This window comes from Oryctolagus cuniculus, chromosome 5 (genome assembly GCF_051225735.1).
Source record: "Oryctolagus cuniculus isolate XC-2025 breed Fujian yellow rabbit chromosome 5, ASM5122573v1, whole genome shotgun sequence".
In the NCBI taxonomy this organism is placed as follows: Eukaryota; Metazoa; Chordata; class Mammalia; order Lagomorpha; family Leporidae; genus Oryctolagus; species Oryctolagus cuniculus.
This window is the reverse complement of record NC_142871.1, coordinates 74,730,601-74,757,052: the sequence shown is the minus strand read 5'-3', so window position 1 is coordinate 74,757,052 and position 26,452 is coordinate 74,730,601. Positions and strand designations below refer to the sequence as shown.

General features: G+C 41.5%; 1 protein-coding gene across 5 annotated transcripts in view; it reads left to right on the top strand.

Moving 5' to 3' along the window:
• Positions 1–26,452, top strand: part of KLHL32 (kelch like family member 32) — a 251,473-nt gene that overhangs the window by 174,565 nt on the left and 50,456 nt on the right. For 3 of the 5 annotated variants that reach the window (XM_008263237.5, XM_051855442.3, XM_089332871.1), the window contains one exon: positions 9,698–9,913. In XM_008263237.5, the coding sequence (XP_008261459.1) occupies positions 9,698–9,913 (216 nt within the window). Of the gene's footprint in view, positions 1–9,697; positions 9,914–26,452 lie in introns of those variants that run through there. The other 2 variants (XM_051855445.3, XM_089332872.1) reach the window with 2 other exon arrangements.

The window sequence follows — 26,452 nt, the reverse complement described above, 5'->3', positions numbered from 1 at the left end:
GGAAGAGCCATATGTTCAGGAACAGGTCCTTTTAAAACTTTGCCTGGGGGCAGGCATGGAAGTAGGAGCAGTGAATCCCATTAGGATCGGGGTGGAGCTGACACCGGTGGTTGGGACATGTGGTCACCTGGCTTCCAGCAGTGGTGGTGGGGGCTAGAGCCTAGGATGGTGATGGACCGTTGACTTTCAGCTTATCTCCCCTTAGAAACACAAGACACATCTCTTGGCTGTGACCTACATAAGCTAGACTGGGTCATGAGCAGTGAATATGCAAGCCCTAACTAAAAGGCCACATGTTTTTCTATCATCCAAGGAAGTGTAGTAGAATGCAACTGAATCTGAATCTGGGAGACATTACTGCATAAACAGACTTAAATCTAAATTGTCAAATAAGGAGCCAATATTATGACTCAGCAGGATAAGCCTCTGCTTGCAACACTGGCATCTCATATTGAAGTGCCAGTTTGAGTCGTGTTTGCTTCAGTTCCAATCCAGCTCCCTGCTCATGTGCCTGGGAAGGCATTGGATGGTGGCCGAAGTGCTTGGGCCCCTACCACTGACATGGAGACCCAGATGCTGTGCTGCACTCCTGGCTTCAGCCTGGCCCAGACTTAGCCTTGCAACCATTTAGGGAGTGAACCAGCAGATGGAAGAATTCTCTCCCTTTCTCTCTCTCTCTCTCTCTCTCTCTGTTTGTGTGTATGTGTGTGTATGTCCCTCTCTGTCACTCTGCCTTTTGAATAAAATAAATATTTGAAAAGATAAATTATCGAATAACATACATTTGTATGAATTGGGGTCATTTATGTTGAATTCCTGCTTAAATGAGAAACAGCGTGGAGTCCCTCTGCCACTGATGAGTCCTGCAGCAGGCAGCACCATGGCAGAGACTCGCTGTTTTCTTGCTCCCATCCTGGTTTGGGTAGACTGGTAGAAGAGGCCCACAGTTAACCCTCGGCCTTGAACTGCCTTAACTCCTCCCACTCAGATCCTAACTCCTGATGGGTGCCTCCAATGTAATTGCATTGGAATATAACTCAAAATACAGCAGTATTTGCCTCTTGCATGCCTTTGTTTACCTACCATATTTAGTAGTTTTTCTGGGAATTAAGCATTTTAAGGCTATAGTTAGAGGAATAGGTCACACAGAAAGACTGAATTTGAGGAATATATAGGTTTAAGAATTATTAAACTTGAAAAATGGGTGTTTATTCCAGAGCTAGTACAGGACCAGGCTCACATTTTGTGGCTCTTCTTCTGTTATTTAACTTGCTATTCGAACCATAAGAAACAAATAGAAAGGGAAAGAGAAGCTAAATAGCCCTAAATCAAGGGAAAATAATGTTATTTAAAAATATTCCCCGAAGAACAACAATGCATGCACCATAATTCTGAATAGAAACTAAATTTCAAGAGAGAAGCAGTGTGACAGAAATGAAACCTTTTTAGGAACAGAAGACAAAGATTTTCTTTTACTCAAGAGAGTTTCTTGTTGCTGAGCTGTAATTTCCATTTGAAACCACTGTCTTTACCTGAGAACTTGGATTTTTAAGGCACAGAAGGTAAAAGACCTGAGACAATCTCATAATTAGGTCAAAGTATCACTTGAAATGGTATTTAAGATACTTTAATCTAAATTATCAGTTGATAAAGGAAATAATTCTCTTGGATTGAGAAAGAAATTTTAGATAGATTGAAATATTTTTCTCACAGAAAAATGATTATATAGCATTTTCTCATTAACACTTGTAGCTCTTGTCATTATTATTAATGTTCCATGTCAGAAAACTGAATGGCCAATAGCTTTGCCTTCAGGCATATGTGTAAGAAGGCCAGAAAGTGGAAGGGAAGATGAGGAAGACCAATGAAGTATCGAAAATGGCCCGAAGTGGATGAGGCTCAAAATTGGATAAGCATGTTGGAAAGACATAGGCTATTCTGTTTTTGCTTAATTCTTTTTTGAAAAGATTTATTTATTTGAGAATCAGAATCACAAACAGAGAGAGGAAGAGACAGAGAAAGAGGTCTTCCATTGCTGGTTCACTTCCCAAATGACCACAATGGCCAGAGCTGGGCTGATCCTAAGCAAGGAGCTTCTTCTAGGTCTTCCACATTGCTGTGGGGCCCCAAGCCCTTGAGCCATCTTCCACTGCTTTCCCAGGGAGCTGGATTGGAAGAGGAGCAGCCAGGACACGACCTGGCACCCATATGGAATGCCAGCACTGCAGGCCGAGACTTAACCTGCTACTCCACAGTGCTGTCCTCTGTTTTTGCTTTATTCTAAGCTATTAAGAAAGCTGATGGACATTCTTTCATTAAACACATGTGTTTTGAGCATTACTCCTTACTGGATACCACAGTCACATGAAATATAAAACATAATCCTTGCTACTCAGAGCTTAGATTTGGTAGAGGGAGAGAGAGCAATAATCACTGGGAGCTTACAGTGGCCAAGTGCTGTGCTAGAAAACTAGAGGGCAGGGTAGAAGCCCAAAGGAGGTAATGATCAATTTGACCTGAGCCAGGGGGGTTTGAAAAGCTGAACCAGGTTCACTCATTCAGCAGCTGGGGCTTGCATGGACCTGGCACTGCTTTAGGCACAGGGGACACACCGAGAAGAAAACAGGTCCTTCCTCCCATAGCGCTTATTGAGGCTTTAGAGAAGGAAACAGACACATTATCAACAAGCAGACAAGTAAGCACAGAGGATAATTACTGCTCGTGACGAGTACTGAAAGCCCGTCAGACAGTAATGTAAGTGCGAGTGACATGGAGAGGAATGCTCAGACAGCAGTGGAATCATGCTCCCCCACAAGAATTCTGTACGTGCTGCTTCCTCTGTTTGGAACATTCTCCCTGCAATCCCACCTCTGTCCTGTTTAAAATGTTATGGTATACAGTCCTACAGACTTTTTTTTTTTTTTTGACAGATAGAGTTAGACAGTGAGAGAGAGAGACAGAGAGAAAGGTCTTCCTTGCGTTGGTTCACTCCCCAAATGGCTGCTACAGCCAATGTGCTGCGCCAATCCAAGGCCAGGAGCCAGGTGTTTCCTCCTGGTCTCCCATGCGGGTGCAGGGCCCAAGCACTTGGACCATCCTCTACCGCCTTCCAGGGCCACAGCAGAGAGCTGGACTGGAAGAGAAGCAGCCAGGACCAGAACCCGGCGCCCGTATGGGATGCTGGCGCTGCAGGTGGAGGATTAACCAAGTGAGCCACAGCACCGGCCCAGACTTACTTCTAAGGGTACAGCCAAAAACTTGTCATGGGACTCCAATCCCATTAAAATTTGTGGTAAAAAGTCTTCTTAATTGTTAAAGTAATCATATTAAATGTTAAAGTTAACATATGGATAGGTTTAAGTATAAAAGTGATCATATAAATAACATCAAGTGCCTGGTAATAATAATAATAGAATTAAAAAGGAGGAAATGTCTGACATGAGAAGCAGTCCACACAGCAGACTCCTAGAATGACATTCGCTGTAAATAACACTCTGACCTCAGAATCAACCCTTAAGGCTTCCTGATCTGGCTCAAAGGCCTGTGAGAGCATTTCAGGCATGGAAAGCCAAGCAAAAAATATCCTACACAGAGGATCTCTTTGTAGACCTTAGTGGAAAGAAGGGGCCATCAAGGAAGGATGTACTTTTCTCTGAAGGGAAGAGAGAACTTCTATGCTTCTGGCTGCGTCCAAATACTGATGGAGTCTGTGGTCACAAGGCTTCCATAGCCTTGGCAGCCCATGGCAAGAGCCTCGGATGATCACTGACGTCATAAATAAGAGTGTTACTTGTTAAAGGAACAACAGAAGTCACTGTGCACTTACTCCCCATGTAGGACCTCCATCCTTAATGAGTTGTACTATGAGAATTAACTGCAAAACTTGTTCCTAAATTGTACTCTCTATGTTGTGTATGTGTGTGTATGGGTGGGTGCACGCAAACTGTTGAAATCTGTACTTAACATAGAGTTGGTCCTCTGTATATAAAACTAAACTAAAAAATGAACCATAATGAAGAAGGGGATGGGAGAGGGAGTGGGAAGTGGGATAGGAGTTGGGGTGGGAGGGTGTGTATGGGGGAAGAACCACTGTATTCCTAAAGTTGTACCTATGAAGTGTTTCTCAGGAAAGCCTTCACTAAGTCGCCACTCTAGGGCAAATCTGCATGGTCATTTAGAGTCCTATATTCTATCATTTGTGACTTCTATCTTATAATTTTCCATTTATTTGTAAGTTGTTTGGATTTGTGGCTCTCTCTTTCAGTAGTTTACACACTCCACAAGGCTTGGGGCTCACCTGGATTGGTTCATTGTATTGCTGGTGCCTGCTGTGGTTCTGGTGTGTGATGTGAATGTGTAGGTGGTTGTCATGGTTGAAGCCAAGCCAGAGTGCATGGGGTTGCTGCCTTGTGGGATGAGGAGGTCAGCAGGGTCCAGGTCAGGGAAGAACGTACAATGTTACTGAGTTTGGACTATTTCCCATAAGCAAATGGGATCCTGTTAATGAGTTTTAAACATGTGATCAGATTCAAAACATTATCAGGTTCGTGTAGAAAAAGAGGATTGTGAGATTGATGCTGGAGGCAGTAATGGTAATTTAGTACACTGTAATAGGAAGTATAGACTGGGGATGATGAGGGACAGAAGAAGAAATGCTAAGGAGAAAGAACGAATGGACTTGGTAATTGATTCAACATAAGAGAGGAAGATGGGCCAGCTTTCAAATTCCTGAGGTGTGAGTTTGGATGTGGCCTTTCTCCTAGTGAGGGCATATGGGAAAAAAGCTGCAGGATCACATAAAATAAAATAAATTTGCACAGGTTGAGTTCAGTATGGATGTGGGATGTCCAAGAGAAGATGTATTCTTAGAAACAGTTGGGAAAATGAATTCAGATCTTGGGAGAAAGACTCGTGTTAGTGATTTAGATGCAGGAGATATTAATGTACAATTAATTTATAGCTCAATTCCATGATTTTTACGTTGGCCACCTCATTTCCGTGACTTCACCATATATCTGAAGAGATCACTTTCTTCATTGTGAACTCATTGCATCAGTGATGAGTTAGGGCTTATGGATACCAGACAACAATGCTCAAATATGTCTTACTGTTCTTGCCACCTTCCCTTCAATCTACTATATATTTTCCATGTGCAGAGCTGTGATAGCATTCCTACATTGCCTCCATAACAACCCTGTGAATTGGCTGAGTTTTCTGTTTTTTTCATGGGGAATAGTGGAGGTTCAGTGATTAACCTAGGGTCCTGACCAATGATCAGAGACAGAGTTGAGCCAGGTCCACCTGACTCCATGGGCCTTGCTCTACTCTACCAAGCTGGGCTGCGTCTGAGTACCTGTGGCAGCTTATGATTTGTTCTGCTGTGATGCCATTATTCTTTCTCTTTATTTGACATATAAAAGGCTTCTTATTTAAAAGTCTAGAAATACATATACAAAAACATTAATAGTGATTATCTCTGCGTGGTGAAATTATGAATGATTTTTGTTTTCTTTTTCTTACTTTGTATGTCCTGAATTTTATGGACTGAACATTTATTACTTTTTATAACCAGAAACATAATGGCACTCTTTCTAAAACAGCAATGATTTTTTTCCTATCCAGAGTAATATAGGTAGGCATTTAATGCAATTTAACTATTGCTTCCCACTTTCCCCATCACATTAATGGAAACCCTTAAAAGCAGCATTGTTGGAGCTTAGTTTGCTTACACATGGTCTTAACCATTGGATGAAACATCATGTTTTTTGCTTAAAGCTCCCAGAGTCCATTTGCCCCCGACTGGAGTGTGTGCTATGGCATTCTGGCCTGAGAGAGGGCAGGTTTCCCCCAGCCCCCTGAATCCTCACTTTAACCTTAGTTTAATTACTGAGGTGCAAGCTAAGCAAAGAATGGTGAAAGGAAATCTCTGACACATCCAGAAAGCACTAGAAATTTGGAAAATTCTGTTTCTAAGCAGAAGAGAGGAGAAATAGACATGTAGGGAAGGAAACATCTTTACCTTCTAACCCTTGCACACAAACATGTATCAGTTCTGTTCCTGTTTGCCATGGACATTTGTTCAGTTAGCCATGGACATTTGTCCATTAAGCGTTCTCTGTTTTCCGCTAGTAAACTGGATATGCTTTTGTTAGATTGCATTTGAGGGGTATATAACATTATATGTTTAAGAAATGAAAATATTTCAAGCCTATGGTAGAAGACATTAAATAATTGCCTTCAAATGAAACACAGCAGGAAAAAACCACCAGTTTAAAAATTCTTTGTAAAAGTAATTTAGTTATTTGATTTCCCATAGCTCTGAGTTGAACCACTTTTAAGTTATACTTCAATTGGAAGAAATTCAGTATCTGCATATAAGTATATAAAGGTGAATAATAAACAATGCTGTGTTACCCCACATAATCCAGCTCACCCTATAGTTGGGTTCATTTTCTTGGCAGGTGAACAAATGGGAGAAAAGGTTTTCCCCTATCTTAGTGCCCATCCACCTCTTACTTTGCAGAGCCTGGTTGTTCTTGGCTTCTGGTGATGGCCATTTCTGTGTGCTGTGCTGCTCGGCACTCTAGGCATGCAGCTGGGATAGTTGAAAGGCTATCTCAGACTTCTGAGGGACTGCAAAGTAATTTTATTATTTATTTGAAAGTCAGAGTTACACAGCAAAGGAGAAGCGGAGAGGAAGGGGGAGGGGGAGGGCAGAGGGGAGGGGGAAAGAGAGAGGGACAGGGAGAGGGACGTCTTCCATCCTTTGGTTCACTCCCCAACTGGCCACAATGGCTAGAGCTGCGACAATCCGAAGCCAGGAGCCAGGATTTCCTTCCAGGTCTCCCACGTGGGTGCAGGAGCCCAAGGACTTGGACCATCTTCCACTGCTTTCCCAGGCCATAGCAGAGAGCTGGATCAGAAGTGGAGCAGCGGAGTCTCAAACCGGTGCCCATATGGGATGGTGGCACTGCAGGCAGCGGCTTTACCTGCTATGCCACAGCGCCGGCCCCTGCAGAGTAATTTATTTGGATGCCAAAATCATATCCAGGGCCCTAGTGCTGTAAAACTTGGATAACAGTTACCAGAAATAACCTACTCATCATAAGAAGAGAGTCCTCTGAAGTTTGCAGTGGAAGTTCCACGTGTCAGGATTATCCATTCTTAGCCCCCAGGGCAGACTTTGCCAACCCTAAGAAGCAAGATTTGGAGAACAAGTTTGTTATTTGAATTGGTGCTGGAATAAAAATCTTCAGTGTCGTTTTGATAAAATCTGCTGAATGGGAAGTCAGAATATTTTGATTGAATGGCTGTTTATAGAGCCTTTGATCTCAGAGATGAAGGGGACTTTAATGACCATCTGTGATGAACTACATTTTAAAGATAAGCATTTATTCTTCTTCCAGTCATGTTGGCAAATAGACCTATTAAGAGCCAGAATCTTAACCTGATTCCTGAAGTCTTCTAGCTTGACTCCTACTAGGAATATGATTAAAGTATCATCTTCCACCAGAAGAACCAGCATCTAGAACCAACATTTTAATCAAGTAGCCCTAGTAATAAAGCATCTGATAGTTTAACAGCTGCTTTATAATTTTTTAATTCATTTATTTTTTAAATGTTAACTGATATATATAAATTGTACATATTTATGGAGTACCATGTAATATTTTAATATGGGATATATTGTGTAATGTTGAAATCAGGGTAAACATATTATCAAACATTTATTATTTCTATATGGGGAAAACTTCAAAATCCTCTCTTCTAGCTTTTTTGTTCCCCTATTATACAGCACATTCTGATTATGTAAAAGTAGAGTCACCTAATGTGGACCCTTTAGTTCACTCCAGAGCTTTTTGCCTAGCCATTACTTAGTGCTACAATTTCTTGATATGTATTTTGTTATTTAGAATACTACTTACAGTCCAAATGAAATACAATGGGAGTCACATATGTAATTTAAAATTTTCTAGTAGCTACATTTTGAAAGTAACAGTTAATTCAATTATAATAAAATATTTAACCCAATATATCCAGGCCATAATTTCATCACATAATCAGTATAAAAATTATTGAGTTTTTCCATTTTATTTTTCTTACTCTTTACACTCAAGTGTGTATTTTACACCTATAGCACATACCATTTTAGATTAGCCATGTTTCAGACACCCAATAGATTCATGTGGCTAGTGACTATTGTGTTGGACAGCAAAGATTTAAAAATATTCACTTCTCAAATACCATGGAAGCATACACACTAGAAGAGAATAAAATATTTCTAGGTGGAGACCTTAATACTCTTAAATAACTTAGAAAAGAGGGGGTGTATGTTGATATTATTTAAATAGATCAACAGTGAAATAGCTGTCTGATGGCATTCTGTATTCCTTGAGTTATTGGAGCATATTGATCCCATACTAATAATCATGAATTAAAATGGAAGGGTAACCAGGACATGGCCCATTCTAATTCTAGCAGAAATAGGCAAGTTTTCTGCGGACAAGTATGTGTATGTGTGTGTGTCCACTCTGGTTTTCACAGGGTTACAGTGACAGAGCCACAGTTTTCTAAAGGCATTATTGTCCAGTCCTTCCTCTGAGTTTGAGCTCTTGTAGAGACAGGTGAAACCCAACCCCAACCCCACCCTCTTTGAATCACTGCTACAGAAACTCCTGAAAAAGGGGGAAAGAATGCTATTAGTATCTGAATAAGGCTGACCTAAAACAAAGAACAATTACAAATAATCCATCTTAGGTGGAGTCCTCAGAGAATTGTTAGGTCAGGAGGTTATTTTGTGAGGTTTCCTGAGACTTTACTGGTCAAATCTGTGTTTATATTTCATCAAATCAGAATGAGTTGTTTAATGAGTTGTTTTATTTACTTAAAGAAATATTTAGTTTGAGGTTATGGGAAAGAGCGAATTCGGTCTATCTTCATATGGAATTTGTCACCTAACCATGCATCCCACCTTACCTACCCTTATATTATCTGTAGTAGAAAATAAAGAAAGTTGTAAAGTATGGTGAGGCTAGAAAAATCGCTTGTGTTCATTGGCAAATGGTTTTAAAGAGTTGTGAAATACCATTTCAGCTAGTGAAACCAGAAAGCCCTCACAATCCTTTCTTAAAATGCCTTTAAATGTGAGTGTTTTAAGAGGAGTAAGTGGGGGCTGGTGCTGTGCCACAGTGGGCTAAGCCCTTGCTTCAGGCACTGGTATCCCATATGGGCGTTGGTTCTACTCCTGGCTACTCCTCTTCTGATCCAGCTCTCTGCTATGGCCTGGGAGAGCAGAAGATGGCCCAGTGCTTGGGTCCCTGCACCCACGTGGGAGACCCGGAAGAGGCTGCTTGCTTTGGATCCTCCCATCCCCAGCCTGTTGAGGTCATCTGGGGAGTGAACCAGCAGACGGAAGACTTCTCAGTCTCTCTCTGAAATAAATAAATAAAATTAAAAAAAAAAAAAAAAAAAAGAGGAGTACGTGAAGAAAACTTGACTTCCAGAACACCAGTTCTCTGCCCACCACCTTGTAAGTGGGGTTTGTTGGCTTGCTTGCTTGCTTGTTTTCACACCAGCAGTCACATTTCTCCCACCCCTGTCATGCCAACCTTTTTGAGTCCATCTGCGTTTCTTGCCTGCCTTTTCTTGGATTGATTTCTAAGCGCTCTTTCTTCCTTTTTATTTTTTTGGCACCCAGGAATTAAATAGCTTTAATTACTTGGATCTGTACAGACTCGCTGACCTCTTTAACCTCACTTTGCTGGAGAAGGCAGTGATCGATTTCTTGGTGAAACATCTCTCGGAACTCCTGAAGAGCCGGCCAGAAGACGTCCTCATGCTGCCCTACTGCCTGCTGCAGGAGGTCCTGAAGAGCGACCGTCTGACCTCGCTGAGTGAAGAGCAGATCTGGCAGGTAAGGGCGCTCTGCTCCGCCACCCCCGCCCTTCCCGTCGGCGCTGAAAAGGCGTGATGCGATTATGGAGGGCCAACGACGACATTTTGTCTGGTTTCATCCTGAGCGGGGTTGAAGTGTTGGAAGTTACACTCCCACGCTGAGCAGGAGTTTGGAGTCACCAGCCCGTGAGGCGTGGAGGCCTCAGCTCAACACAGGAACCTGCAGCTGAGATTCCCAGACTCCCCGTGGTTTCCCAGCAGTTTGTGTGACCACATCAAGAGTCAAAGGTTTTTTTTTTTTTCTTTCCCTGATAGAAATTGTTTCTTAATCAGAATATGGGAAGGGTGGGCTGTAAACTGGTATTGATACATATTTAAAACCAGTGGAATCAGAATGAATTCTAGACTTTTTCTGTAAGCAATTCAGAAACGGTTCTTTGTTACAGTACAGACAGCCTGGACTTTGAATGAACTGAAGCTCTTGTGGAATGCAGTGGAAAAATCTCCCTCAGTCCATTCTGCATTCATTGCTATTTGCCTAAGCTCTGCCTTTTCACCTGACATAGCATTCTTTCCACATTGTGTCATTCCTTTGTCTAGGGGACAGGAGCATGTCTTATGTTTTGAAGTTGATTATTCAATTAAAATTCTCCTCTGCTCATCCCGGGTGACTCTCCTGGAGCAGTCCACCTGGTATCTTTGGGAAGCGGTTGGAGCCCATCTTCCCCAGTCCTCTAACACTGTCTGTAGCACTCTCCAAAACACTGGCTAGCCACTTCATTCATCGTAGAGCATCATGGCTGGGAGATTTCATGATCATTCAAAAATAGTTATGTAAAGAATACAAGGGGGAAGTACAGGTCTTCTGTTAATGGAAGAGACCATTCAATCCTGGTATCTTATCAAATAATATCCAGAGAGCACTTTTAATTCTGCCTCCAAGCCTAATGCATTGGCTGATTATCCAGTATCTGCCTCTACTGATTGATGCTTTTCCTGGTGCCTTTCTCCCTTACTTATTCCTTCGTCTGACTTGAATCAGCAGTTTTCCTCTTAATTATTGCCTCCATCAATGAGACCATGAGCTGCAGTGCTCTGAGGGTTTTTTGGGTCCCTGGCTCCTTACAAACTGACTTATCCTGGGGCCGGCGCATAGCTCACTTGGTTAATCCTCCACCTGTGGCGCAGGCAACCCATATGGGTGCCGGGTTCTTGTCCTGGTTGCTCCTCTTCCAGTCCAGCTCTCTGCTGTGGCCCCGGAGGGCAGTGGATGATGGCCCAGGTCCTTGGGCCCCTGTACCCGCATGGTAGACCAGGAAGAAGCACCTGGTTCCTGGCTTCAGATCAGTGCAGTACCGGCTGTAGTGGCCATTTGGGTGGTGAACCAACGGAAGGAAGACCTTTCTCTCTATCTCTCTCTCTCTCACTGTCTATAACTCTACCTGTCAAATAAAAAAAAAAAAAAAAAAAAACTGACTTATCCTCCCAGCAGACCTGCAGAATGACTGTTACCAACTCCATCTTCCAGATGAACAAAATAAGGCTTCAGTGCCTTGCTCAGAACCAACCTTTAAATCCAGGTCTGCTGGTACCTGTCCCCATCTCTCCACTATTCTGCATTGCCCTTATTAAAAACAAAGAAAATAATAAGGAAAAAATGAAAAATTATACATTTTTGCTGCTTCTTGGACATTCCTGTTCATGTTTGTCCAGGCAAAAGTTGAAAGTGTTGGCAAAGATATGATTTTGTCCCCTTTAAACATAAATCATCAGAATTTACATTCATCAATTCAAAGTGGGAAGTAACCAAATTTTCTTCACTTCCCAAGGGACAAAGAAAGATTTGGAATGAAGTCTGCATTTAATTTTTTCTAACTGAATTGAGATTTGATGCCAACCATCCTTGTGGCTTCTGTCTCTTTCTGTGGCATGGTTGAAGGCACTGCCAGAGATCGACATGGTAATGTACAGATGGCTGAGTGTCAAGAAAATTCCATACTGTCCACGTTAGAGCTATAATTGCCTCTCTAAAGGTTACTAATATTATAATGTAGAATTTTAAAAGCTGGTTTCTGCTGCAGGCAATTTTTTTTAATACCTGGTCCTCAAGAAAGAATTAAAAGACTCACATAAATATTATCAATTTAGGCATTAAGCAGGCAATAAGAAACTGTTTTTGCTTTATCTTAGTAAATAAGTAATTCCTTCATACTCAACTCAATAGAGAAAAATCAAATCAGCCCAGCTATATTGCCTCAAGTATAGTTAAGTTCATCATTTTTGCTGAGGTTATACTAGTAATGCAATATACCATGGAAGAATCTAATATTCAGCCCAGGGTGAAGATTGGGTATGCCAGAGGATTAGTGTCAGGGTGCTTTATAGAAGTGAAACTTGATGGACAGGCTGGAGACAGATCTACAGAATCTCATTAAAGTGCCGAATTGTTCATTACAGAACGTCCTCACTGTAATAAAGTGCTCATTGACTTTGACAAATCTCCATCCCATGTCTTAAAGAAGAACAGTGAAGCAAGGGGTGTTGGGGAAGAGAAGGGAAATTGGCACAGAGTAGGACAGGTAATAGAAAAGCAGATGAAGGGGCTGTGCTATGTGATTAATATGTGTAGCCGGTAACTTATTTGAGAGCACCGTAAACACGCATATGTTTTCACAGATGGTTCTTCTACTATATTCTAAAAATGTGTTTTGGGACAACCTCATTTTTGCTGAAAGGTCTGGCTTTTGTTATTCACCAGACTTCACATCGTCTGACTCTGAAGACCTGTCATAGAACCTTCAGTTTATCCTGCTGTCCGTTACCTAGGCCCTTTGCTTCATAAAGTGTGCTACAGGCAGCAGTAATCATTCTGTGGATTCATGAATCTGTGAAATCCTCCAAGACTGAGTCTCACATCTGCTCTTTTTTTTTTTTCCTTCTGACCTCTCTGAACTTTAAGTCTCTTTCTTCACAGAGGACTTCTAGGTCCTCCTAGACAATTTCTTCCACCCTTCCATAGCCTGAAATTCCTTGATCTGTTGTTTAATGTCACTCTACACTCAGAGGTAGAGAGATTTGTATTGCATTCACACCTTACCTGCCTATGGACATAAGTCTTCTAAAAATGTTGTTTTCTAATTCAAATCAATGCAGCTCAACCATTTGATTTCTTAGGTTCCATATGAAAGACACAAAATTGTTACTGGGTTGAAAGAAAGAGGAGGCTGAAAATAAGCAAATTAGTTGAGGGAGAAATAGGAGGCATGAGGTCACTCACATTTATAACCTGGCAAGTCTCCACCAGTTTTGTGTTTCTTTCTGGTTTTATCACTATAAGACCCTGGTAAATGTATATTAGAGTCAACATACAGTTTCAGACTGTTGAGCCAGGGTCCTGCCATAAGGAACTAGGGGGTTGGAGAAATGGGGAGATGTTGGTTACAGGGTACAGAACTTTCAGTTATAAATTCTGAGGATCTGATGTACAGCATGGATGACAACAGCTGTGTTGATTAATCTGACAGTGCTTAATCATTACACAGTGGATACATGTAACAAATCATCAGTTTATACCTGGAATATATAAATCCTTATTTGTCATGTAATCGGTAAAACATGGCAACTTTTCAGAACAACAAACAGAACAAAATAATGGAGTAATTCCATAGCACTCCCACACATTGGGCCTGTTCTCATCTTTTGAAGCTCTGGCTAATCCCAGTTCTCTTCTAAGGAAAGTACATTTCCTGCTTCTTTTATCTTAAATGTTCCTCTAAGTGAGAAGGCGATGACTGTGTTCGATGGGAGTATGGTGTGAAGAAAGAGCCTGAGTATAACATAAATTCTTGTATGTTCTTGCATGGGGGAAGGCATGACTTTTCATCTATCAGTATGTATTCAGCACCTACTAAATATAGCAACCATGCTGGAGTGTAAGGCACAGGACAGGTTTCTTAACCACATTTTCCTCTCACAGGTCTTACCCTGAGTGGGAGGGATTCTTAGGATCTTATAACATTATTCCAGTTATCTGAATAAATCTTTATCTCTGAAGTATCAGAAGCAAAAGGATATTTTAAAGTGGATAGAAGAGGGTAGAAGTTTTGCACAGTGGTTAAGATGCCATTTGGGATACCTATATCCTATATTAGAGTACCTAGTGGGAATCCTGACTTCTCCACTTCCAGTCCAGCTTCCTACTGATGTGCACCCTGGAAGCATCAGATGATAACTCAAATACTTGGGTCCCTGACACCCAAATCAGAGGCCCGGATTGAGTGGTGGGCTCCTGGCTTTGACCTGGCCCAGCCCCGAATGTTGTGAGCATTTGGGGAGTGAACCAGCAGATGGAAAAATCTGTCTGTCTGTGTCTCTCTCTGTCTCTGTCTGTCTCTCCCTGTTCTCTGCCTTTCAGATAAAATAAACAAGTAGGATAAAGATAGTTTATGGAAATAAAAATGAGTCTTTTTTGAGCACCTATTTTATGCTCAAGTATAGAGTTTTTATATTTTATGCTCAGGTATAGAGTTGGAAACTAGATTCTGGGGCAAAAGCTTTACCCAAGGCCGGCGCCGTGGCTCAATAGGCTAATCCTCTGCCTGTGGCGCTGGCGCACCAGGTTCTAGTCCCAGTCGGGGTGCCGGATTCTGTCCCAGTTGCTCCTCTTTCAGTCCAGCTCTCTGCTGTGGCCCGGGAAGGCAGTGGAGGATGGCCCGGGTCCTTGGGCCCTGCACCCGCATGGGAGACCAGGAGAAGCACCTGGCTCCTGGCTTCGGATCAGCACGGTGTGCCGGCCCAACGGAAAAAGAAGACCTTTCTCTCTGTCTCTCTCTCTCTCACCGTCCACCCTGCCTGACAAAAAAAAAAAAAAAAAAAAAAAAAAGCTTTACCCAAATATTCATTGATTAGGCTACAGAGATTTAGCTCACTTTTGTCTTTGAATACAAAGACATTTTACTTTCCTTTAGTTATCAATTTATTAAATGTTTCCTACTTTTAGTCAGGAAGACTTACTATTTTGTTAAGACCAGTACTTTTCTTCCTTTGTTAACCTTTGAATTGTATCAATTCTTTCTTTGTTAACCTTGAAGTAGATGGCACCTCCTCCCTGTATTTTGAGCCTAACTTTGCCTGGACTTAAGTAGATAATAAGGGCAATAATTCAGTGGTCACAGAAATGACAATGAACAAGGTCAGGCTTTAGCAGAGAGGGGAGTCTCCTTTTTCCTGGTTAAGTCCCATTTCACTTTGGCAAAGAGAGACCATGACACCTGGTTTGGGTCTGGGGAGTAATCCTGTTTACATTTGTTTTTGATTTTACATTCCTAGAAGAAGAAGCTGTGGCCTGAAGTGTTTATATGTTCCCTGCCATGTTGTTTTCTTGCACTCTATGAATAATAAATAAAAACAATAATGTAGAGTTTCCATATTAAAATATATTGAATGGATAATAAGACATCCTACTATTCTTATAAAATGTGAATTTAGTCTAGGAAAATTGGTGTACAAAATTAGTTTGGCCTTTTAAAGACTGAATTTTCCCTGTTATTTTTGTTGGAAAATTTTTTTTAACTTTTATTTAATGAATATAAATTTCCAAAGTACAGAATATGGATTACAATGGCTTCCCCCCAATAACGTCCCTCCAACCCGCCACCCTCCCCTTATCCACTCCCTCTCCCCTTCCATTCACATCAAGATTCATTTTCGATTCTCTTTATATACAGAAGATCAGTTTAGCTTACATTGTAAAGATTTCAACAGTTTGCTCCCACACAGAAACATAAAGTGAAAAATACTGTTTGAGTACTAGTTATAGCATTAAATATCAATGTACAGCACACTAAGGACAAAGATCCTACATGAAATTTGCTTCAATAATCCATACTGTTAATAACACATTCACTTTATATCTATAAAGATAAAAGTCACATGTTGTTTAGAGAAATCTACAATCTCAAATGTGATGGTGTTTTGAAAAACTCCTCCTGGGCTTTTATCTGTGCCACAGAATCACCCACATTATGGTTTGATTTAATCACCTTTTTTTTTTTCCCTCAAAAGGGGTCCCAGAAGGTGAAGTGAAACAAAAACCTACTGTCTCTGTGTAGTGGGAAAGTAGGGGACATTAGTGATGTACTGAGCTTTCATCTTTTATCTTTAGATGACAGATTGACCTAACTGAACCACTGGCCAGGCCTTCAGACAGTACTGTATGTCAAGCAATGCTGTCATAATACTTCTGATTTGAATACCACATCACAGATTCAAGAACGCTTCTGCCTTTATCATGGCTCTGCTTTCCAGTAGTACAATAAGGGAAGCTGAGGTTAAAAATAACCTAGAAGTCAGAGTCAAGTCTTTTGTTTCTTGAGCTCTATTTTAGCCTGTGACTTCTAAATTCATAATAGAAGAAGCTCATGGCCGGCGCCGCTGCTCACTAGGCTAATCCTCCGCCTTGCGGCGCTGGCACACCAGGCTCTAGTCCCGGTCGGGGCGCCGGATTCTGTCCTGGTTGCCCCTCTTCCAGGCCAGCTCTCTGCTGTGGCCAGGGAGTGCAGTGGAGAATGGCCCAAGTGCTTGGGCCCTGCACCCCATGGGAGACCAGGAGAAGACCCTGGCTCCTGCCATCAGATCAGTGCGGTGCGCCGGCCGCAGCGTGCTGGCCACGGCAGCCATTGAAGGGTGAACCAACGGCAAAGGAAGACCTTTCTCTCTGTCTCTCTCTCTCACTGTCCACTCTGCCTGTCAAAAAAAAAAAAAAAAAAAAAAAAAAAAAAAAGAAGAAGAAGCTCACCAAATTCAGAAGTGAGTCACAGAAGTGCATCCGATTAAGTCTGTGGCTTTAGAAGGAATTAAGAGTGGCTTGCAGCTCTCTGCTGTGGCCAGGGAGTGCTGTGGAGGATGGCCCAAGTCCTTGGGCCCTGCACCCCATGGGAGACCAGGATAAGTACCTGGCTCCTGCCATCAGATCAGTGCAGTGCGCCGGCCGCAGCGCGCTGGCCGCGGCAGCCTTTGAAGGGTGAACCAACGGCAAAGGAAGACCTTTCTCTCTGTCTCTCTCTCTCACTGTCCACTCTGCCTGTCAAAAAAAAAAAAAAAAAAAATTAAAAAAAAAAAAAGAGTGGCTTGACCATTCCAGTTCCCTGGTGTAGTGCCCACAGATTGGGAGGATAATGGCCTTTCTGCTTGCTTCTATGTCTGTGTCATGTTGCTAATTGTACCTCTGTATTTCATGGCGGGGGCTTCATTCATTCTTTCATTCATTCCAAACAGTCATTCAGTGTCTAGTCTGCCCAACCATGTCCTCTTGAGTACCACTGTTGCCTGCTACAGGGTGGATGCTGGGCATCCAGTAATGGAGAGGACCGACAGGGCCTTGCTTTCATGGACCTTGCAGGCTCTGTTGTGGAGCCTTCTGCTTGCTACTCAGTCCCATCACATGCTGATTCTGGGCATGCCAGAATGATCCGGATACAATACAAAATAAAAAGTTTCTGTGGGACGTTTCCATACCACCCAGGGTAGCTTTGTCTTTTCTTTGTATGCAGCTCTAAACAGCTTTCAAGCTTCTGCCGTTAACCTAGCTGTCTAAATTACTATTTAATTTTTGAAGGAGCAGAAATAAAAAAGGATATATGTTTTAAAAAATCTTTCAATGCTATTTATTTGAAAGACAAAGATAAAAATATCTCATCTGTTGGTTCACTCCACAGATGCCTGCAATAGCCAGGGGTAGGTCAGGCCTGAAACCTGGGAGCCCTGAACTCAGTATGGGTCTCCTGCACGAGCAGCAAGGTCTGAACTGCATGAGACATCACCTTCTGCCTCCAAGGTATATATTAGCCAGAAACCGGAATTGGGAGCAGAGCTAGGACTTGAACCCAGTTACTCTGATATAGGATGAAGACATCTCAAATGTTGTCTTAACCACTGCACAAAATGCCTACCCCAAAAAAGAATATTTAAAAATGGATAAAGGAAGTTTGTAGGAGTAAAACTGTATATTTCTTCAGGATCTATTATGTGCTATGCATAGTGTTGAAAGCTAGCTTTGGTATAAAATCCAGAAAACTGGGTTAACTGTACAGTCCAAGCCTCCAAGAAATCAAACTGGGGGTGATTGTTGAATTAGAAATTGCAGTGGGGCACCAGCATCATGGTACAGTGAGCTAAGCCACTGCCTACCTCAGCAGCTTATATCAGAATGCCAGTTCAAGTCCCTGCCGCTCTGCTTCTGATCCAGCCTCCAGCTAACAGCCTGGGAAAGCAGCAGAAAGGGACCAAGTACTTGGGCTCCTGCTACCCACATGGGAGACCCAGATAGAGTCCCAGGCTGCTGGCTTCAGCCTGGCCCACCCCTGGCTGTTGTAGCCCTTTGGTCACTCTGCCATTCAAATAAATCAAATCTTAAAAAGAATATGACTAATGTTTGTTTTTTTTTTTTTTAATTTTTTTTATTTATTTGAGAAGTAGAGTTATAGACAGAGGGAGAGACGGAAAGAAAGATCTTCCATCCATTGGTTCACTCCCCAAAGGGCTGTGACAGCTGGAGCTGGGCCGATCCGTAGCCAGGAGCCAGGAGCCAGGAGCTTCTTCCAGGTCTCCCATGTGGGTGCAGAGCCCAGGCTCTTATGCCATACTCTGCTGCTTTCCCAGTCCTTAGCAGAGAGCTGGATCAGAAGAGGAGCAGCCAGGATTAGAAACAGTGCCCACATGAGATGCCAGTGCCACAGGCAGAGGATTAATGTACTGCGCCACAGCACCAGCCCCTAGTGTTCACAGTTTTAACACTTGGATTTGGGTAACTAGGAAAGGAATCAAATACTGTAGCCTATGAACTTGTATCCCCAAACAAAATTGCACTCCCCTATGGTGTTCTCGCCCTTCTTTACTTTTATTTTGTGTATGTGAGTGCATTGTTACTTGGTTTTTTTTCCAGATAGGCACTTTTTGGGCATCTTACTGATATCTCCTATCCCCCTAAACTTATCATTTCTTAAACCAATCAGATTTGAACACTTCCCAGTTTTCTTCCTAAAACTTCTTACTGTTCTTTTCAGCCTTTTCTATAAGTGTAACTGAGATGTCTCCGTTTCCTTCTTAGAGCTGTTAGTGAAGAGGCCAGGCAGAGGCGCCACCACTTCCCTGGTGTGCAGAGGGGATGTTTTACCCTCTCAGGTTGCTGAGCCAGACCCTGAGAAATGCTGCTCTTTTCTGGGGTTGGTGCTAAAAGCTGCCAGCATGTGTATTTAGTCATTCTTCCTGGTCTGCATGCAGCTAATTCCTCTGTGAGGATTCATCCCTGAGTAGCAGGACTAGTGGCTTTGCTGATGTTTGTCTGGGCTTGATGCCTTTGTGAGATGCGTGACACATTCAATTCAGAGGGACTTGGTTCCAGGTACCCCTCAGTGCCAGAGCTGTGTGTTGTCAAGTAGCTGTGAGGGGCCATGATTATCAGAAATTGCAGGAGACCCCACTTGTATTCATGTGCTGCTGTTCCCATGAGTTAATAGTTTCTTTTTCTTTCTCTCTCTCTCTGCTCTTTTTTTAAAGAATGAGCACAACAGAACAACAAGGTGATTTATGAGATATGACATATTTATGTTCTCTGCTTCTAATTTTCATTGTGATTCATGTTGTTTCCACACTGATATTTTTGTCATTGCTGCTATGAGAAGGAAAAAGATGACTGGAGAATATTACTTATGCATTGGTGGCCTGCAGTAATATTGCTGCTACCTAGGTTATCAGGGATTTAAAAATAAAACCAACTCTAAGCTGTGTATGAGGTAGAAACCCTGAGGCTAGGCACAGAAGTCCATCAATAATAACAACAGTAATAATTCTTTACAAGCCTAGAGAGCTTCGTATTTTAAAGCATTTTTACACACATAATTTCATTTGAGTCTCTCATCAGCCTTGTTAAGGGTGATGAGGCAAGCACCATCCAAATTTTAACTCGTGGGAAAACTGAAACTCACAGAGGTTTGTTCCATGATTGACTCATTTCACAGTGTAGGTTTCAGTGGAGATCTCATTGTGTTCCTTTGGAATACAGAAAATCCTTTGGAAAGCAATCTTAAAGTACTTTACGCATGTCATAAACCAGAGGTTTTTTTTATATATATATTATTCTATGATATGTGAGCCAGAAGTAGGTATCTCTTTGGTTTTTTTTTTTTAAAGATTTTATTTAATTATTTGAGAGGCAGAGTTATAGACAGAGAGAGGGAAAGACAGGTCTTGCATCTATCTGCTGGTTCACTCTCCAAATGGCTGCAATGGCAGGAACTGGGCTGATCCATAGCCAGGAGCCAGGAGCTTCTTTTGGGTCTCCCACAGGAGTACAGGAGCCCAAGCACTTGGGCCATCTTCTACTGCATTCCTAGGCCATAGCAGAGAGCTGGATTGGAAGAGGAGTAGCCTGGACTCAAACCAGCACCTAAATGGGATGCCGGCGCTGCAGGCAGAGACTTAGCCTGCTATGCCACAGTGCTGGCCCCAGAAGTAGGTATTTCTTAATAAATTACCAGTTTTCATTTTCACCTGTTGTGCTACTTTGTGGGAAGCTGTAAAATGACTCCAATAAAAGGAATACAAGAAGTGTTGCTGAGGCTCTTTTGGTCACAGCCCGGAAGATTGAGTCTGTAGATGGGCTGATGAGAAAGGCTGGAGACAGAATTCTGGAAGAGGAAGGGAACTACCTTTTGTTCTTTCAGAGTATAACGGGGTGAAGAATGAAGCAGGAAACTAGGGTTGGCAAGGGTGCATCGCTTTAAAATCAGTAGATTGAAGTCAGTGTAAAAGAGAACATGGAGCGCTATTACTTCTGCTACAGTGACACAGACTGTGTAGAAAGTCTGCAGGCTGGGGTCCCCATCTGGGATGAGAGATTGGATGGAACAAATGAAAATGATTAATCATTACATCTTCATTTGATGCCTAATATGTTGAAAATTTAGAAATATATGCAGAAGACAGTATGACAGATTCAGCAAACTGATAGGGAGAAATATTACTTTATGGACATTGATAAATGTTAGTCTCTTTCCAATACAGATGAACCTATGAGCCTGTATCCTGCAATATCAGGCCAGTTGAGTGTTCATAGTGTTAATGGCAGTTGGCCATGTAGACCATAGACAGTTCTTGTCCCTGGCTTTCTAAGAGAAAGGATCTAAACTTATTTTTGAGTGGCAGTCATTTGGTTTTGCAGTTAATATGCTGGTTCAAAGTGTGTGTGTCCTACATCAAAGTACTTGTGTTCTAAGCTGAGCTCCAGGGCCTGAGTCCAGCTTCCTGCTAATGCGGACTCTGGGAAGCAGTGGTGATGGCTCAAGTAATTGGGTTTCTGTCACCCACGTGGGAGACCTGGATTTCATTCCTGGTTCCTGAATTTTGCCCTGGCCATGTCCTCTGTGTTTTTGGCATTTGCGGAGTGAACCAGCAGATGGAATCTCTCTGCTTCTCTATCCCTCCCTCTCTCTCACTCTGCTTTTCAAATAAATACATCTTTTTAAAAACTTTTTTTGGGAAAAATTGAATTTAAAGATAAGGTTTTTAATGGAGAGAAAATATAAAACTGTGTGGATGTCATATCATTTGGTGTATAGTTATACATATAGCTTCACTAATTCATAGCATGTAAATAACAATATATTGTTTCCCATTATTATGGAGAAAATGGAAATGACATCTTTTCCAGTATTATGGAAAATTATTATGGTTAAAATATGGAGAAGGTGGCAATAGGACTTTTGGAGTACTAGCAATGTTTTGTGATGTTAGTTATAAGTGTGATAAGAGGACAAAATACTCATGTCTCTGTACACTGATGTGCAACTCTTGGTGTGTATACTGTATTCAAATGACTTTGAAAAGGATTTTTTGGTGCAGTGAGTTTTTAAATGCATGCATAGGTTTTTCATAATAAACATTTCCATGAACTTTTTGAATGTCCTTATATTTCTTATGCTTCAAGAACAGAAGCTAAAAAGAGCCCTGCTCACTAGAGGCTGAATGTACCTAACTTCTCTGTGTTGTTGATGAGAAGTGCCCACACACTACCTCCCTTGGCCAAACCAGGAAATCAGGTAATTAAAGGAGTGATGGATGGTGCGTTAAAGTTTAAACGTTTTAGAAGGACCTATCTTATTAACACTTTAAAACAAGTGAGCATAATATCATTAATTTTGATTAATTCATTTGCTCTTAATATAGCTTTTAATTTGTAATTCTATGTGAATTACAATGTAATTTGGCATTAATTATACTAAATTGACTATAAGTCAGCCAATCACAATGGGAAATTACTCACAGCTGAAAGTAAAACTAAACCTTTCCATCCAGAAAGGATGACACTTGTTAAGGAGCAACTATGCTTTCTATGTTGCTCTTTCTGACTGTGACAATGACATTGGTTCTGAGGACTATAAATGATTCTTTTTTCTTCCCACTGCTGGGACCGTGTATTCCTTGGGGTGAAGCCCCATATAAACCCAGTAGAGGGTAAATAACAAAGTAAACAGAGGGATTGATTTGTCAGGTTTTCCCGGTCCCTTGAAGAATCTTCATGCCCTTCTCATCTCATGTCAGACTTAGACAATGTATAGGGACTCTGTAATGCTGTGGAATGATTAATTCCATACCCTTTGAATTCGGGGGGTTATAATAGGCACTTACCCAAATCGGCCCACTTTTCATTTTATGCTCTGTAAACCAGCCAGGAAATCCTGTTTAAAATCCTAAGTGCATATCCCAAAGCCAGTCTTGTTTGACCTATACATGAACTGCCTTGTGGGCAGAAGGAAGTTGTGCCTTAAAAAGCCAGTACCACCCTGGGAGAACTCACCCGCCAGGAGTTGAAGGGGTGTGCGTATCACTGGTAAAGCTCGCTGGAGGTGCCTGTGAGCAGGCCCTTGAGGGAGTAAGGGAGAGTGATCCAGGATGGATTTGGAAAGTATGTGTGTTTCAACCCTTTGCAGGCTATCTCCATTTGAGAATTGTTGAAAAAACAAAGGGGCTGGTACTGTGGCTCAGCGGGTTTGCTGCTGTCTGCAGTGCTGGCAATCCCAAATGGTTGCAGGTTTGAGTCCTGGCTGCTCTACTTCTGATCCAGGTCCTTGCTAATGTGCCTGGGAAAGCACTGGAGCATGGCTAAGTGCTTGGGCCCCTGCACCCACGTGGGAGACCCAGATGAAGTTCCTAGCTCCCAGCTTCAGCCTGGCCCAGCCCTGGCCGTTGCAGCCGTTGGGGGGAATGAACCAGCAGGTAGAAGATCTCTTTCTCTCTCTGTCTCTCCCTTTCTCTGACTTCAAATAAATAAATACATCTTAAAAAAAAAACTTTGAGATATTATAGAAAGTCATAAGACAGATTTGAAAAACTTCTTCTTGAAGATTCTACATTTGTTTGAACATTCTGGGTACATTCATAGTGAACAACTCAAATTTTGCCAAATAGTGCATGGACAACTTGAGGCTGTTTTAATTCTTCTTTTTACTTCGTTATTTATAACATTCCAACACATAATATAGTAAATAAAATGGCCTAAGTTTTATGTATGAGGGTACTTTATAAAGTTTGTGGGAAATGGAATTAAAAAATAAGCTTCTTTTGATGCAGAAAGTTTTGAAACCCGTGTCTTGATTTTTTGTAATAAGCATTTCCCATGAATTTTTGGAGGCTCCTTGTAAAAATTTTGAGTGAAAACATTAAAAACTACCTTGGATCCTAAGCCTGCAGCTATCTTATTGTCTGTCTTACTAGCAATAATAATCCTGATAGACACCACCCTGAACGACTTAATCCTGCATGTTGAAATCCCAAAAGATCAAAACCCCTAAAGTCTGTTCACACTCACAAACATGGGTTGGATGCATATTAATCTTTGCAGCTGAAAGGCTTCACATTGTTTTTGCATTATTCATCCAAATCATAACATTCCCATGCCTGACCAGTTGATCTAAAATCAGAGAAAAAAGTAGAAGTTAGAAGCTTCTTTTTGCTTCTCCGAATGAATATTCCATTCACCACTAAGTATTTTAAGAACCTTAATGTCTGATTTTTAATAAAACAGCTATGTAAACCCAACTTTATAGTGTTTCAATTTTCTTCAGACCCCCTAGATGCCAAAATTGGCCCAGTGTGTTGTAGTTTTATTCCTTTTCTTCGGATGTTCCTTTTAGCATAAGCATCAGGTTGGTGGGTGCCAGTCCCCTCCCTACTGCTTGTGGTTCCCAGTGTAGCCTCAGATTCTCAACCCAAATCCACCCCTATTTGGTAGATACCTTCAGGTGGCCGAACACTTCTGTGCTCTTAATGGCCTCACTGCTCTTTAAGAGCAGTAGGTTTGGGGCAGCAGAACTAATACCAAGATGAACAGAGCGCTGGTGTTGAGAGAAAACATTTACAGGGCATTCCTGCCCTCAATTTTATCGTCTCATCATTTAGAATGCCAGCAGAATAAATGGGCCTGCTAATCAAACAGCACGGAGAGGTTAGGTCATTGGAAGCCTTTTTAGTCATTTTGTGCTTTTCAAGAGTGAATTTGTTAGAATTATGCTGAATACCCACTTAAAGCCTCAACTGATAACCCTACCTGTGTTTTATAACTCTGCACTGTCAGAACTCATAATAAGTCAAACATTCTTTCAGTGGTGCTCATAAGGGATGAAAAAAACCCCACAAATTTAAGAGTAATTTCAGATTGTAAATGAAAAGGAGAGGCACGACTGTTCATTTGCACCAATCATGCCTGCCTTTCATCTGCTCTGATTAGGCCTGGTGCGGTTTCATCAGACTCCTCCATCACCGAGCTGTCACTCCAGCCGTCTGTTGATTGAAAACAATCAAGGCTCTGATGGCACAATTATTCTGACCCTTTAACTAGAGGCTGCTGTGATAATGAAAGGTTGATTATGATAGTTTGTGCCTCTTTCAGTTTGCCAAGAAGGTTAATTTGGGCATCAGACGGATGTTTAATGGGCGCTTGCTGGCTACACTGAGGTAAATGAGAACGTGCAGTCTTGGATATTGCACGGATATAGTTTGGCTGTCAATCATTGTCATTTGGAGTTTGTGCCTCACACTCTGGAAATCACATTTTATTTTTTCCTTGGGATTTAATTTATTCTGTGCCCTGAGGAAGTTCTTTCACTCGGTGACCTTCACAGCAGCTTTCTCTGCCTTTTTTTTTCTTTTTTCAAATGGAGCTCAAAGGCACAACACATCTAGAAGAGCATTTTTCTTTCATTTTCACTTAAAAATGGAAACTTTAAAAATCCATCCTTATCACTGCCTTCCAATAGAGCAAATGTTTCCATTCTGATTGTGCGGTGGGGAAGTCAGAACGACAGGGATACTTCTGGGCAGTTCGCTACTGCAGCAGCTCACACGGTTGTTCTGCACTGATTCTTACACCAACCAGCAAACGAAGGGAAAATTCAAAGTGGGCCACATGTGTGGAACCGAAGGCTCCTTTCTCCTTGTGCTCCTCTCGCTGTGCTGTCTCATGGCACTTTGTTGGACTCCTGCTTCTAAGCGCAGCATCTTAGTCCTTTTCCCTCCTTCTTGCAAATCCTGGGGGAGGGGTTGAGGTAGAGGGGTTGAGGCAGAGAGACAGATATTTGTCTGTAGAAGGTTGTTAAAAGTTGCAGATTTCAATTTATATAAATCCAGCACCTAATCCTGTAGCTATGTGAAGTATAGGGTAAAAACGAGGTAGGCATCTAATAATGCTGGTGTTTACAATGTGTAACTCATACTGTAATGAGCTTTGTACCTATATTATGCACACCTTTTAAAAAGAAAAATAGAAGAAAAAAAAGGAAACCTTTATTTCTGTCTCTAACTTATGCATAGTGATCTCATATGTAGAGGCATATGAGAGCTAGACTTATTGTTCTGCATTTTTGTGTTGTCCTCATCTTCCCCCCCACCACACACACACTTCAGCATCAATTTCTATTTAGCCTTGGACATTTTTTTGACATGTCAATTGCAAAACTATCAAAGCTATAGATGTTAAAGTGATAGCATTATAATAATTATAATTTTACTTCTAGTGCTTTATTTTCACATTATTTACCTCTTGCTTTCAAAATAAAGCTATTTGTTTTTGAGAGCCATTATGTGATAATTCAGTTTCACCCCGAAGAGGCTCCAAAAATGAATTAAATCATTGAATCCAGTTACTGTTTTAATATGGCTCTTATTTAAACAACAGTGCTATTTAAAATGAATATTTAAAAAAAATGAGAATTGGATTGTACATATCTATATAGTCTTTCCAGATTCTTCACCACATTAGACTACCAATGATTACTTTTGTTTAACTCAAGGGACAATATGGATAAAATAATCTTCAGGGATGCTTTCTAATATTCTGTCTTATTTTTAAGCAACAGGAAGTAATGTGTCAATCAAACCATTGGTATTTAGAAAAAATAGTGTGTGGTTTAATTTTTTTTTAAATGTTATAAGCAGGGAGCAAACTTCATGTGTTTCATATATATATTTTAAAAGCATAATATTTACCACCTTACCCTCCCTCTCT